The sequence below is a fragment of the Salmo salar genome, chromosome ssa12 (genome assembly GCF_905237065.1).
Source record: "Salmo salar chromosome ssa12, Ssal_v3.1, whole genome shotgun sequence".
In the NCBI taxonomy this organism is placed as follows: domain Eukaryota; kingdom Metazoa; phylum Chordata; class Actinopteri; order Salmoniformes; family Salmonidae; genus Salmo; species Salmo salar.
Window position 1 is genome coordinate 82,302,866 of NC_059453.1, and position 15,077 is coordinate 82,317,942.

Sequence of the window (15,077 nt, forward strand, 5' to 3'; positions counted from 1 at the left end):
GGTGTAGGTCCGTATCACCCAGTTCTACTATATCATCTACAATAGAACAGGGTGTAGGTCCGTACCACCCAGTTCTACTATATCATCTACAATAGAACAGGGTGTAGGTCCGTACCACCCAGTTCTACTATATCATCTACAATAGAACAGGGTGTAGGTCCGTACCACCCAGTTCTACTATATCATCTACAATAGAACAGGGTGTAGGTCCGTACCACCCAGTTCTACTATATCATCTACAATAGAACAGGGTGTAGGTCCGTATCACCCAGTTCTACTATATCATCTACAATAGAACAGGGTGTAGGTCCGTACCACCCAGTTCTACTATATCATCTACAATAGAACAGGGTGTAGGTCCGTACCACCCAGTTCTACTATATCATCTACAATAGAACAGGGTGTAGGTCCGTACCACCCAGTTCTACTATATCATCTACAATAGAACAGGGTGTAGGTCCGTACCACCCAGTTCTACTATATCATCTACAATAGAACAGGGTGTAGGTCCGTACCACCCAGTTCTACTATATCATCTACAATAGAACAGGGTGTAGGTCCGTATCACCCAGTTCTACTATATCATCTACAATAGAACAGGGTGTAGGTCCGTACCACCCAGTTCTACTATATCATCTACAATAGAACAGGGTGTAGGTCCGTATCACCCAGTTCTACTATATCATCTACAATAGAACAGGGTGTAGGTCTGTACCACCCAGTTCTACTATATCATCTACAATAGAACAGGGTGTAGGTCCGTACCACCCAGACTATATCATCTACAATAGAACAGGGTGTAGGTCCGTACCACCCAGTTCTACTATATCATCTACAATAGAACAGGGTGTAGGTCCGTACCACCCAGTTCTACTATATCATCTACAATAGAACAGGGTGTAGGTCCGTATCACCCAGTTCTACTATATCATCTACAATAGAACAGGGTGTAGGTCCGTACCACCCAGTTCTACTATATCATCTACAATAGAACAGGGTGTAGGTCCGTACCACCCAGTTCTACTATATCATCTACAATAGAACAGGGTGTAGGTCCGTACCACCCAGTTCTACTATATCATCTACAATAGAACAGGGTGTAGGTCCGTACCACCCAGTTCTACTATATCATCTACAATAGAACAGGGTGTAGGTCCGTACCACCGAGTTCTACTATATCATCTACAATAGAACAGGGTGTAGGTCCGTACCACCCAGTTCTACTATATCATCTACAATAGAACAGGGTGTAGGTCCGTACCACCCAGACTGTATCATCTACAATAGAACAGGGTGTAGGTCCGTATCACCCAGTTCTACTATATCATCTACAATAGAACAGGGTGTAGGCATGCATGGTGCTGGGGCGGCAGGTAGCCTAGTGGTTAGAGGCAGGTAGCCTAGTGGTTAGAGGCAGGTAGCCTAGTGGTTAGAGGCAGGTAGCCTAGTGGTTAGAGGGGGGCGGCAGGTAGCCTAGTGGTTAGAGGGGGGCGGCAGGTAGCCTAATGGTTAGGGGCAGGTAGCCTAGTGGTTAGAGGGGGGCGGCAGGTAGCCTAGTGGTTAGAAGGGGGCGGCAGGTAGCCTAGTGGTTAGAGGGGGGCGGCAGGTAGCCTAGTGGTTAGAGGCAGGTAGCCTAGTGGTTAGAGGCAGGTAGCCTAGTGGTTAGAGGGGGGCGGCAGGTAGCCTAGTGGTTAGAGACAGGTAGCCGAGTGGTTAGAGGGGGAGGCAGGTAGCCGAGTGGTTAGAGGGGGGAGGCAGGTAGCCTAGTGGTTAGAGGGGGAGGCAGGTAGCCTAGTGGTTAGAGGGGGGCGGCAGGTAGCCTAGTGGTTAGAGGCAGGTAGCCTAGTGGTTAGAGGCAGGTAGCCTAGTGGTTAGAGGGGGGCGGCAGGTAGCCTAGTGGTTAGAGACAGGTAGCCGAGTGGTTAGAGGGGGGAGGCAGGTAGCCGAGTGGTTAGAGGGGGGAGGCAGGTAGCCTAGTGGTTAGAGGGGGGAGGCAGGTAGCCTAGTGGTTAGAGGGGGGGCGGCAGGTAGCCTAGTGGTTAGAGGCAGGTAGCCTAGTGGTTAGAGGCAGGTAGCTTAGTGGTTAGAGGCAGGTAGCCTAGTGGTTAGAGGGGGACGGCGGGTAGCCTAGTGGTTAGAGACAGGTAGCCTAGTGGTTAGAGGGGGGAGGCAGGTAGCCTAGTGGTTAGAGGGGGGATGCAGGTAGCCTAGTGGTTAGAGGGAGACGGCAGGTAGCCTAGTGGTTAGAGACAGGTAGCCTAGTGGTTAGAGGCAGGTAGCCTAGTGGTTAGAGGGGGGAGGCAGGTAGCCTAGTGGTTAGAGACAGGTAGCCTAGTGGTTAGAGACAGGTAGCCTAGTGGTTAGAAACAGGTAGCCTAGTGGTTAGAGGCAGGTAGCCTAGTGGTTAGAGGGGGGAGACAGGTAGGCTAGTGGTTAGAGGGGGGAGGCAGGTAGCCTAGTGGTTAGAGACAGGTAGCCTAGTGGTTAGAGGCAGGTAGCCTAGTGGTTAGAGCGTTGGGCAGGAACCGAAAAATTGCTGGATCGAATCCCTGAGTTGACAAGGTAAAAATCTGTCGTTCTGCCCCTGAACAAGGCAGTTAACCCACTGTTCCCCAGTAGGTCCTCATTGTAAATAAGAATTTGATCTTAACTGACTTGCCTAGTTAAATAAAGTTACATGGTTGGTACTGTTCTAATTATTTTGTGCAGAAGCCTGTTAGTTTGGGGAGTTGCCTTTATGATCCTGACAAACAGAGCTCTACGTATGAGCAAACGGGGAACCAAGTGAACTCCACCCTTGAGATGTGTGTGCGTGTGTGTGCGTGTGTGTGTGCGTGTGTGTGTGCGTGTGTGCGTGTGCGTGTGTGCGTGTGCATGTGTGTGCGTGTGTGTGCGTGCGTGCGTGTGCATGCGTGTGTGTGTGCGCGTGCGTGCGTGTGTGTGCGTGTGTGTGTGTGCGTGCGTGTGTGTGTGTGTGTGTGTGTGTGCGTGTGTGAGTACAACATGTGTCCTTCTGACTGATTAGTCCCCTGCACCTGTGGAGTGTGCTCAGTGGGCCTGTCAGCCTAGAGGACACTCTCCTGCTACCTGCTTCATTCTGAGGGGAGGGGGCTGTTTTGTTTTGTGCCAGTTCCTGAGGTGGTGGGGGGCCGCAGTCTGACAGCTACAGTAATAGACCTGAGCCCCTGGGTGGAATATGAGTTCAGAGTCCTGGCAAGCAACGCCATTGGGACCGGGGAGCCCAGCAAACCATCCAAACAAGCAAGGACAAAGGAGACATGTATGTAGTGTTTTCATGGATCCCTTCAATTCTGCATGTTTTCTGTGTTTCTTATGAGAGTCAACTTGCCATTTAGTTGGTCTGGTATGGTGGAAAGCTATTTCAATGTAAAAACAAATCTTATCCGAATGTGTTATTATCATGTTATCATTGATGGCTGGTGTCAACTGACTGGAGCAGGATAAAAATGACCCTCTGTTTCCCCAGCTCCGAAGGTCACACCAGCTAATGTGAGCGGAGGTGGAGGCAGTCGCTCAGAATTAGTCATCACTTGGGAGGTAAGCAAGCCGCCTGCTTCCATACTCCCTCACACGTGGAAGGGAAGCCAGACGTCATTATTCTCTAAGGAATCGGGCCGTTGTTGCATTAATAACAGCAGGCAGGCTTAAAGTATGGCATTTCATTTTTAAGAACAGAGAAGCAATAACTGCTGCTGTCACCCTGGGGAGAGAAAAATGCCTTTGAGGTTTTAATAATATAATTAAACAGAATGGTTCTTCACAAAGTCACAAGCAACTTTTCAAAGATTTTGTTTTACTTATCTTTTTTTATATGAAGCTTCCGTCTTAATCAGTCCCGTTTTGAAAACTCATATTTATTCCAGCTGCTTGAAAATCATCCACTAATGTAAAAGTTTTGCTGAATGGCTATTGAATGCTGGTTTCAGTCTGAGAGTTAAAATAAAGTCTAACTTCGACATTAACAAAGTTCTAATACAGTTCTACATACTACACAATATCTATGACTCTCAGTCAATGTCTTTCTTTTCCCAAGTGTTATAAAATAAAATGCCCTTTATATACAGTGAGGGAAAAAAGTATTTGATCCCCTGCTGATTTTGTATGTTTGCCCACTGGCAAAGAAATAATCAGTCTATAATTTTAATGGTAGGTTTATTTGAACAGTGAGAGACAGAATAACAACAAAAAAATCCAGAAAAATGCATGTCAAAAATGTTATAAAATGATTTGCATTTTAATGAGGGAAATAAGTATTTGGCCCCTCTGCAAAACATGACTTAGTACTTGGTGGCAAAACCCTTGTTGGCAATCACAGAGGTCAGACGTTTCTTGTAGTTGGCCACCAGGTTTGCACACATCTCAGGAGGGATTTTGCCCCACTCCTCTTTGCAGATCTTCTCCAAGTCATTAAGGTTTCGAGGCTGACGTTTGGCAACTCGAACCTTCAGCTCCCTCCACAGATTTTCTATGGGATTAAGGTCTGGAGACTGGCTAGGCCACTCCAAGACCTTAACCTCTATGGGCTAGGTGGGACGCTAGCGTCCCCCCCGTGGTGCACTCCATCAACAGCAGGTGCATTTCAAGAGCGGCAAATTTGAATCCAAATAAATGTCAAAATTCAAATTTTTCAAACATACAACTATTTTACACCCTTTGAAAGATAAACATCTCCTTAATCTAACCACGTTTTACGATTTCAAAAAGGTTTTACGGCGAAAGCATAAATTTAGAGTATGTTAGGACAGTACATTTACAAGAGTTGTGTGTAATGTTTTGTCAATTCAAAGACAGGGTCACCAAAACCATAAAACCAGCTAAAATGATGCACTAACCTTTTACAATCTCCATCAGATGACACTCCTAGGACATTATGTTAGACAATGCATGCATTTTTAGTTCTATCAAGTTCATATTTATATCCAAAAACAGCGTTTTACTATGGCATTGATGTTGAGGAAATCGTTTCCCTCCAATAACCGGCAGTCAAGTCAACACCACAAATTAAATAATTAAAATTAGAAAACATTGGTAAAATATTATATTGTCATTTAAAGAATTATAGATTTACATCTCTTGAACGCAATCAACTTGCCAGATTTAAAAAGAACCTTACTGGGAAATCACACTTTGCAATAATCTGAGCACTGCGCCCAGAAAAATACGCGTTGCGATACAGACTAGACGTCATGTTGGGGAGATCTAAAATCGAAAATACTATGTAAATAATCCATTACCTTTGATTCTCTTCATCAGATGTCACTTCCAGGTATCACAGGTCCATAACGAATGTAGTTTTGTTCAAAAAAGCTCATCATATATGTCCAAAAATCTCCGTCTTGTTAGCACATGATCTAAGCCAGCCGGACTTCTCGTCATGAACGAGGGGAAAAAATATATTTACGTTCGTTCAAACATGTCAAACGTTGTATAGCATAAATCATTAGGGCCTTTTTTAACCAGAACATGAATAATATTCAAGGTGGACGAATGCATACTCTTTTATAACGTATTGGAACGAGGGTACCCAACATGAACTCGCGCGCCAGGTGTCTAATGGGCCATCATCGTTCCATGGCTCTTGTTCGGTCAGATCTCCCTCCAGAAGACTCAAAACACTTTGTAAAGGCTGGTGACATCTAGTGGAAGCAATAGGAAGTGCCAAAATATTCCTCAGCCCCTGTGTTTTTCAATGGGATAGGTTTAAAGGTAATACAACACATCAGGTATCCACTTCCTGTCAGAAAATATCTCAGGGTTTTGCCTGCCAAATGAGTTCTGTTATACTCACAGACACCATTCAAACAGTTTTAGAAACTTTAGAGTGTTTTCTATCCATATATAATAAGTATATGCATATTCTAGTTACTGGGTAGGATTAGTAACCAGATTAAATCGGGTACATTTTTTTTACCCAGCCGTGCAAATACTGCCCCCTAGCCCTAACAGGTTAATGTGCTTCTTCTTGAGCCACTCCTTTGTTGCCTTGGCCATGTGTTTTGGGTCATTGTCATGCTGGAATATCCATCCACGACCCATTTTCAATGCCCTGGCTGAGGGATGGAGGTTCTCACCCAAGATTTGACGGTACATGGCCCTGTCCATCGTCCCTTTGATGCGGTAAAGTTGTCCTGTCCCCTTAGCAGAAAAACACCCCCAAAGCATAATGTTTCCACCTCCATGTTTGACGGTGGGGATGGTGTTCTTGGGGTCATAGGCAGCATTCCTCCTCCTCCAAACACGGCGAGTTGAGTTCATGCCAAAGAGCTCCATTTTGGTCTCATCTGACCACAACACTTTCACCCAGTTGTCCTCTGAATCATTCAGATGTTCATTGGCAAACTTCAGACGGGCATGTATATGTGCTTTCTTGAGCAGGGGGACCTTGCGGGCGCTGCAGGATTTCAGTCCTTCACGGCGTAGTGTGTTACCAATTGTTTTCTTGGTGACTATGGTCCCAGCTGCCTTGAGATCATTGACAAGATCCTCCCGTGTAGTTCTGGGCTGATTCCTCACCGTTCTCATCATCATTGCAACTCCACGGGGTGAGATCTTGCATGGAGCCCCAGGCCGAGGGATATTGACAGTTCTTTTGTGTTTCTTCCATTTGCGAATAATCGCACCAACTATTGTCACCTTCTCACCAAGCTGCTTGGCGATGGTCTTGTAGCCCATTCCAGCCTTGTGTAGGTCTACAATCTTGTCCCTGACATCCTTGGAGAGCTCTTTGGTCTTGGCCATGGTGGAGAGTTTGGAATCGGATTGATTGATTGCTTCTGTGGACAGGTGTCTTTTATACAGGTAACAAGCTGAGATTAGGAGCACTCCCTTTAAGAGTGTGCTCCTAATCTCAGCTCGTTACCTGTATAAAGACACCTGGGAGCCAGAAATCTTTCTGATTGAGAGGGGTCAAATACTTATTTCCCTCATTAAAATGCAAATCAATTTATAACATTTTTGGCATGTGTTTTTCTGGATTTTTTTGTTGTTATTCTGTCTCTCACTGTTCAAATAAACCTACCATTAAAATTATAGACTGATAATTTCTTTGTCAGTGGGCAAACGTAAAAAAATCAGCAGGGGATCAAATACATTTTTCCCTCCCTGTAACCATCTTTAGAGGAATGTTGACTTAAACAATAAAAGTCAGTCCTCAGAAATATACTGCTCAAAAAAATAAAGGGAACACTTAAACAACACATCCTAGATCTGAATGAAATAAATAATCTTATTAAATACTTTTTTCTTTACATAGTTGAATGTGCTGACAACAAAATCACACTTACAAAATCCAATTTATCAACCCATGGAGGTCTGGATTTGGAGTCACACTCAAAATTAAAGTGGAAAACCACACTACAGGCTGATCCAACTTTGATGTAATGTCCTTAAAACAAGTCAAAATGAGGCTCAGTAGTGTGTGTGGCCTCCACGTGCCTGTATGACTTCCCTACAACGCCTGGGCATGCTCCTGATGAGGTGGCGGATGGTCTCCTGAGGGATCTCCTCCCAGACCTGGACTAAAGCATCCGCCAACTCCTGGACAGTCTGTGGTGCAACGTGGCGTTGGTGGATGGAGCGAGACATGATGTCCCAGATGTGCTCAATTGGATTCAGGTCTGGGGAACGGGCGGGCCAGTCCATAGCATCAATGCCTTCCTCTTGCAGGAACTGCTGACACACTCCAGCCACATGAGGTCTAGCATTGTCTTGCATTAGGAGGAACCCAGGGCCAACCGCACCAGCATATGGTCTCACAAGGGGTCTGAGGATCTCATCTCGGTACCTAATGGCAGTCAGGCTACCTCTGTTGAGCACATGGAGGGCTGTGCAGCCCCCCAAAGAAATGCCACCCCACACCATGACTGACCCACCGCCAAACCGGTCATGCTGGAGGATGTTGCAGGCCGCAGAACATTCTCCACGGCGTCTCCAGACTCTGTCACGTCTGTCACGTGCTCAGTGTGAACCTGCTTTCATCTGTGAAGAGCACAGGGCGCCAGTGGCGAATTTGCCAATCTTGGTGTTCTCTGGCAAATGCCAAACGTCCTGCACGGTGTTGGGCTGTAAGCACAACCCCCACCTGTGGACGTCGGGCCCTCATACCACCCTCATGGGGTCTGTTTCTGACCGTTTGAGCAGACTCATGCACATTTGTGGCCTGCTGGAGGTCATTTTGCAGTGCTCTGGCAGTGCTTCTCCTGCTCCTCCTTGCACAAAGGCGGAGGTAGCAGTCCTGCTGCTGGGTTGTTGCCCTCCTACGGCCTCCTCCACGTCTCCTGATGTACTGGCCTGTCTCCTGGTAGCGCCTCCATGCTCTGGACACTACGCTGACAGACACAGCAAACCTTCTTGCCACAGCTCGCATTGATGTGCCATCCTGGATGAGCTGCACTACCTGAGCCACTTGTGTGGGTTGTAGACTCCGTCTCATGCTACCACTAGAGTGAAAGCACCGCCAGCATTCAAAAGTGACCAAAACATCAGCCAGGAAGCATAGGAACTGAGAAGTGGTCTGTGGTCCCCACCTGCAGAACCACTCCTTTATAGGGGGTGTCTTGCTAATTGCCTATAATTTCCACCTGTTGTCTATTCCAGTTGCACAACAGCATGTGAAATGTATTTTCAATCAGGTTTGCTTCCTAAGTGGACAGTTTGATTTCACAGAAGTGTGATTGACTTGGAGTTACATTGTGTTGTTTAAGTGTTCGCTTTATTTTTTGGCTGTGTGTGTTCACTACTTGTGCACCAGCTTCAATGTGTGTGTGTGTGTGTGTGTGTGTGTGTGTGTGTGTGTGTGTGTGTGTGTGTGTGTGTGTGTGTGTGTGTGTGTGTGTGTGTGTGTGTGTGTGTGTGTGTGTGTGTGTTTTCTTGCAGCCTGTTCCTGAGGAGCTGCAGAACGGAGGAGGGTTTGGCTATGTGGTGGCCTTCAGACCGTCCGGAACCACAGGCTGGATGCAGGCTGCCGTGCCCTCATCAGAAGCCTCCAAATATGTCTTTAAGAACGAGAGCATCCAGCCCTTCTCCCCCTTCCAAGTGAAGGTTGGAGTGTACAACAATGAAGGGGAAGGCCCATTCGGACCCGTCATCACCATCTACTCTGCAGAGGAAGGTTGGTAAAGAATAATGTCATGTCAGTCTGAGACGCAGAGGAGCAGCAGTGCGTTTAAAGGCCAATGGAGAGGCATCTCTGGATTGTTTATTCCTGGTCATTACAGTGATCTTTTAACACATGCACTTCTATCTACATCTGCAGATGGTTGGTTCCTACTGTTGCGGCTGGTTCTGGTTCTCTCTCTGTACCGCTGATGAAAGAGATGGACCCACTTTAAGGGTCATCAAAGCCTGCAATACTTTTCAACTAATTAAAAGTATGTTTTTCATTAACCCAGAGCCTGGAAGAGCGCCCACCAGGATCCGTGCCAAGAGTCTGTCTGCGTCTGAGATTGAGGTTTCATGGAAAGCCCTGCCTTGGAACACCAGCAAGAGAAGAGTTCTAGGCTATGAGGTAAGTCAAGTTCTTTCCTGTTTCTCTTTACGTGTGTGTGTGTGTATGTGTGTGTGTGTGTGTGTGTGTGTGTGTGTGTGTGTGTGTGTGTGTGTGTGTGTGTGTGTGTGTGTGTGTGTGTGTGTGTGTGTGTGTGTGTGTGTGTGTGTGTGTGTGTGTGTGTGTGTGTGTGTTTGCGCGTGTATGCAGGGCCGTGCACAGAACTTTCAGGGGCAGGTGCATAAATAAAGGGTGCCCCCCCACCCCACCCACTTGGAAAAAGAAGCTACTTTCATAAGCAGTGCCTCCTAAAGGAAGACTGACATGGGGAAAAGATGGTGGGCTATCAGCTGATTGTTGATGATCATTTTTGTTGTTGATTGTGAGATATCTTCAATGCTTTATTTAATTTATAATATCAATAATCTTCTAACACATGATATATGGATAGCTGGCTAGTGGCTTGTGTGTATATTTTATATATGGTGGTTAGCTAGAGTGTAGACCAGGGCTCTTCAACCCTGTTCCTGGAGAGCTACCCTCCTGTAGGTTTTCAATTCAACCCAAGTTGTAATTAGCCTTATTCAGCTTATCAACCAGCTACTGTAATTATTAGAATCAGGTGGGCTAAATTAGAGGTGGAGCTAAAGCCTACAGGACGATAGCTCTCCAGGAACAGGGTTGGAGAGCCCTGGTCTAGACTACCAGTGTTGCTGCTGCCCTGACACACGTGCAACTCCTGACTGAAGAAGGGATGGAGTTGGGTCAGAGCGTCGTAGATGCAGCCGTTCCTCTCTGTCTTTCTGCCTCTCTCTGCTGCTCGTATCAACCAACCTGACCGAATATTGATGATGATGTAAATCAAGTGTTATCAAGTGTTAATCAAATGTTATGCTGCAGCTGCTGTGCCAGTACTGTTGTAACTTTCTACACACTCTCGACCGGTGACCGCTTCTCAAGCCATTCATATTTGCATACCGAGTGTGTGCAATCTCCAGAGAGGGCAGACTGGGAAACAGTCACAACAGGGCACGTGTGAGCTCTGGACTGGGCAGACCAACAGGCGCAACCAACCAAAAGGGGAAAAAAAGAGCACTTGGCAGGTGGTAGGGCAAAGCGCATGCACATTGGGCATCTCAGATTTAATAGCTTGTTATGTGTAATGGCCCAGCCTGGTCGGTCTGTCTGTCTGTCTGTCTGTCTGTCTGTCTGTCTGTCTGTCTGTCTGTCTGTCTGTCTGTCTGGCTGGCTGTCTGTCTGTCTGTCTCTGGCTGGCTGGCTGGCTATGCTCAGTGTTGTTGCTAACTATACAGATTATTCTAACAGTCTAGTGATGCAATGCACCAGGAGACATGGGGGATGTTTAGCCTATTAACCACACAGTATTGGAGGTTAAAAAAAAAACTGTGTCTTTGTGGTCTGTTAGTTGATTGTAATTTCTTAGTCAGCTCACTTTTCAAATGCTTTTACAGTATATGAACAAATTGCCTATTTTCATTCATGGGATGCATAAAGTACTGGAATTAGGAATTGTTGACCATTTAAAGTAACCAGGGAAGTGGGCCTGAGCAAACTGTTCCTCCGAGGTAAGACAAATTATATTTGTCCTGTCAACCGTGCCAGCTATTTCAGCCTGGACACTCGGGTGTCACAGAAAATCAGAAAATCAGTCAACCTGACAGCTGGGACGTTTTGCACATGGTGATTTCTTTTTGACCACGTCATTTAAACACTCCCTCACTTCATGAGCTAAATCAGAAAATCAGTCAACCTGACAGCTGGGACGTTTTGCACATGGTGATTTCTTTTTGACCACGTCATTTAAACACTCCCTCACTTCATGAGCTAAATCAGAAAATCAGTCAACCTGACAGCTGGGACGTTTTGCACATGGTGATTTGTTTTTGACCACGCCATTTAAACACTCCCTCACTTCATGAGCTAAGGAACCAGAACCAAGCACCTTACCCATGGAAAGATGACACTGTATGAGGTGACACACCATACAATGAAATGCTGTTTTTATACCTATTTACTGCACTCACTGTAGTTCCAGTTTACAGTTGTCCTGTCAGACTAGTGTCTGCATTAATGTCCCTGGTTATCCTCTGTCTATCTGGTCTCAGTTGAGGTACTGGGAGAAGAGAGAGAAGGAGGAGGCAGCCAGTGTCCAGAGGACGGTAGGGAACCAGACGTCAGCCATTATCCGAGGGGTGAGAGGAAGTAACACTTACTACGTCACAGTGAGAGCGTACAACACGGCCGGGGCTGGGCCTCCTAGTGTCACTGTCAATGTCACCACCAAGAAACCACGTAAGCATCAACCCTGGCTTAGAGAGGTTGTTTCCACTGACTTATTGGAGATCATGTGATCTTCATCTACATGTATCTGTGTCCCTCAGCGCCCAGCCAGCCCCCGGTGAAAGTGATGTGGAACACATTGAATTCCAAGATAGTCCTGAACTGGGAGCAAGTCAAGGCCCTGGAAAATGAGTCAGAGGTCACTGGCTACAAAGTAAGGAAGCATTTAGTCGCGACTAGTTAACACAGCCACAAAGTCATAAACCCTGCCTATTTCTACAATTTATCTGATTACAATTTTGACTTTGTGGCTGTGCTATCTAGTGAAAACCTAAGCACTGACTACATTGATTTAGTTAGGAATAGTGCATGTTGCCATGGTTTCTCCCAGGTGACCTTTCAATTTTGACTTTGTGGCTGTGCTTTCTAGTGGAAACTGAAGCATTGACTACAACGATTTAGTTAGAAATAGTGCCTGTTTTCATGGTTTCTCCCGGTGACCTTTTACCTGTGTGGTCCGTCCCTAGGTGCTCTACAAGCGTAACCGACACAGCCGCCCTAGTGTCATGGAAACCAACACGACGTCGGTGGAGCTCTCCCTGCCTATGAATGAGGAGTACTTCATCCAGATCAAACCATTTGGGGAAGGAGGAGAGGGGAGCAGTAGCAGACAGATCACCATCCCCAGAATACCTGGTCAGTCAATAGTGGACTGCTCTCTCACACTTCAATGATCTCAATGGTGTTGCTTAGAGCTATTGCCAATACTGGTTTATTGTCATGACTTGGGACCTGAATTTTTTGTGGCCCTAAGCCATGACTTCAAGAGGAACAGATAGAGTGGGGACTATTTGGTACACACACAAAATCTAATCAGGCCAGGATTCAATATGATTGCGGGAACATTGCCTTTAAAAGGTGGATAGCTGACAAAGCGCGATCGGATTGAATCCTGGCCTAAATACATTTTTGTATTCAGAAATGTATGTAAATATGCCCAAGGTTTGATCACCAAAGCATGTAATAGCACAAAAAGCCTTCAACAATGAATTGCCAACTAGGCTGCTTGTCTTTTTATGCATAAACGGACAGACTAACAAAGCCCATTTATTTTCATGTTTTTCAGGTCCCAATGCAATTGGCTCGGCGACCAAGGTCTCTACTTTATCAGCCCTCAGTACAATAGCATTGTCTTTCACAGCGCGAACATCGTTATGACAAAGCGCTCCCAGTGAACATTGCATCTGATGTGGAGGCAACTCAACAACGGAACACAAACACCCTCCGTCTGGTGTAACTAGATCCATTCATTTAGGTTTTAGAGGCAGGAGGACGAGCAACGTTGGAAAACAAAGTCATTGAGATGAGAAGGAGAGAAAGGGCCCGGCTTTCAACACCCCGCCGGCCGGCGAGAACAGGAAATCGACCCATGTCTTGACTCTGTTGTTACCAAAGCAGCTTTCATTAAAATGTCTTATATGCATCTTTTGTATGATATGTCTAGCTTTTATAGATTTATTTTGAAACCAATTCATAATTAGTCTGGGCTTTTTAGAAAAGGCAAGGTTGAGTGGAGTTCAGTGTATGCCCATACTTACTTACAGATACATTTTTTAAGTTTTCAGTTTGTTGGAAAGAGCACTTTTGTTGCCTAAAGTGAAGAGCATTTTCTGGTCAAAAATAAACCTGTAACTGTGGTTTCATGTCAAACAAAGACCATAGTTCAGTCTTCCTAGAAACGTAGGAATTGTTACCACTGAAATGTGTGGATTGCTAACTATTTTTTTATTACTCCATAAAACATTGCACTGATGCCTGAGGAAAAATTTGACTTAACAGAAATGTGACATTATGTTAAAGCATGAGAGTGACTTTATTCACCCTCACTGGTTTGAAGTCCCATCTTCCACAGGTTCCTCAACCTTGGCCATTTCATTGCACTGGTGACTGGATCCTCATATGGCTGCCTATCTCATCCTCTCAGTTAGCCGTGTGTCTACTCTGTAGCTATTATATTCATCCTCTCAGTTAGCCATGTGTCTACTCTGTAGCGATTCTATTCATCTTCTCAGTTAGCCATGTGTCTACTCTGTAGCTATTCTATTCTTTGCCTTGTGTGTGCCTCATCATATGTTCAAAACCCTCAGGTCCTTAAAGAGCCTTAAACTTATATATATCAACAACTATTAGAAACCTAGATGTCTGTTATACAGGTGCTGTATGATGTGTAGCTACACACTGCATCAATAGACAGGTTGTTGGGGTTTGAGTTATTACCATCCAATGTATATTCCTATGGTCATTCTTAGGGCCAAGTTATGTAGTCAAGAAAATCTCCTTGTCCTAGTTATATATTATAGTTAGGGCCAGGGTTTTTTCCTGACCCTGTGACCTCGCCAGGAAAATCTCCTAGCTCTTTGTCATTCTATATGAAGGAGTGGTGTGTTTCAACAGCATGGTGCTGTTCAGTATGGTTTAAGGGCAAAGTGGGAAGCCTGGGACATTTTAGTGGGTTCACTGACTGCATCCTTACTAAAAGACAAATGCTGCTGATGATCCTTTCCTTTCCCATAGTCTTCTGATGCTGTTTGAACTGGTACAGTACATTACGTATGTAGCTTGTAGTCCAGTGAAGAAGTCAAAAGTGCAGGTAGTTTGTAGTACTTTCAAAGGGAAGTTTAGGCAGGAATCATGCATCGAGAAATGTGTAATATACTTTTTTGTACACTTCAGATCATTTATATACAATGAAAACCTTTCTAAAGAGCTGATTAACTTGGTTTTTATGTAATAACACAAATGTTTCATACAGTAGCTAAATGTCGCTTAGCATGAATGTGTTTGCCCTTTTCTGTACATCTGCTAACTGACTGAATGGCTTGAGACCACGCAAAGAGAGCAGGTTTGTGCATCTCTACCCGTTAAACCACTATGTCTGGGCTTCTGTCTCAAACAGGTTGGTCCTCCTGTAGGCCTACACCATTTGGGATTTACCAGTACAACTATCCATTTACTCCATGTCAAGTTCTGTTTTTTTGCTGTTGTTGTTTGTTTATACTGTGTTATTGAATAAAGTTTATTGATTTATAGAGGTGAGTGAATTTCAATGGACTTATTTCTCTATCCTTATTCAATGTACTGTATAATCTGTATTCATTATCTTGTAATTCACCATGAATCCACTAGGTAGTGCTGCATGCTTAGTTTCAAGATATCCAGTGACAGTCAAAATGTTCAAAATGAGAAGAAATATAAATTGGCACTTGGCAGT

The 15,077-nt window shown here is 45.2% G+C and overlaps 1 protein-coding gene across 3 annotated transcripts in view; it reads left to right on the forward strand.

Moving 5' to 3' along the window:
• Nucleotides 1-14,895, forward strand: part of LOC106565727 (contactin-4) — a 254,653-nt gene extending 239,758 nt beyond the window's left edge. For all 3 annotated transcript variants that reach the window (XM_014133150.2, XM_014133149.2, XM_014133151.2), the window contains exons 16-23: nucleotides 3,131-3,280; nucleotides 3,488-3,558; nucleotides 8,896-9,130; nucleotides 9,411-9,526; nucleotides 11,632-11,818; nucleotides 11,908-12,020; nucleotides 12,334-12,502; nucleotides 12,933-14,895. In XM_014133150.2, coding sequence (XP_013988625.1) covers nucleotides 3,131-3,280; nucleotides 3,488-3,558; nucleotides 8,896-9,130; nucleotides 9,411-9,526; nucleotides 11,632-11,818; nucleotides 11,908-12,020; nucleotides 12,334-12,502; nucleotides 12,933-13,024 — 1,133 coding nt within the window. In that variant the 3' untranslated portion in view covers nucleotides 13,025-14,895. The remainder of the gene's footprint in view (nucleotides 1-3,130; nucleotides 3,281-3,487; nucleotides 3,559-8,895; nucleotides 9,131-9,410; nucleotides 9,527-11,631; nucleotides 11,819-11,907; nucleotides 12,021-12,333; nucleotides 12,503-12,932) is intronic.
• The last annotated feature ends 182 nt before the right edge of the window (nucleotides 14,896-15,077 follow it).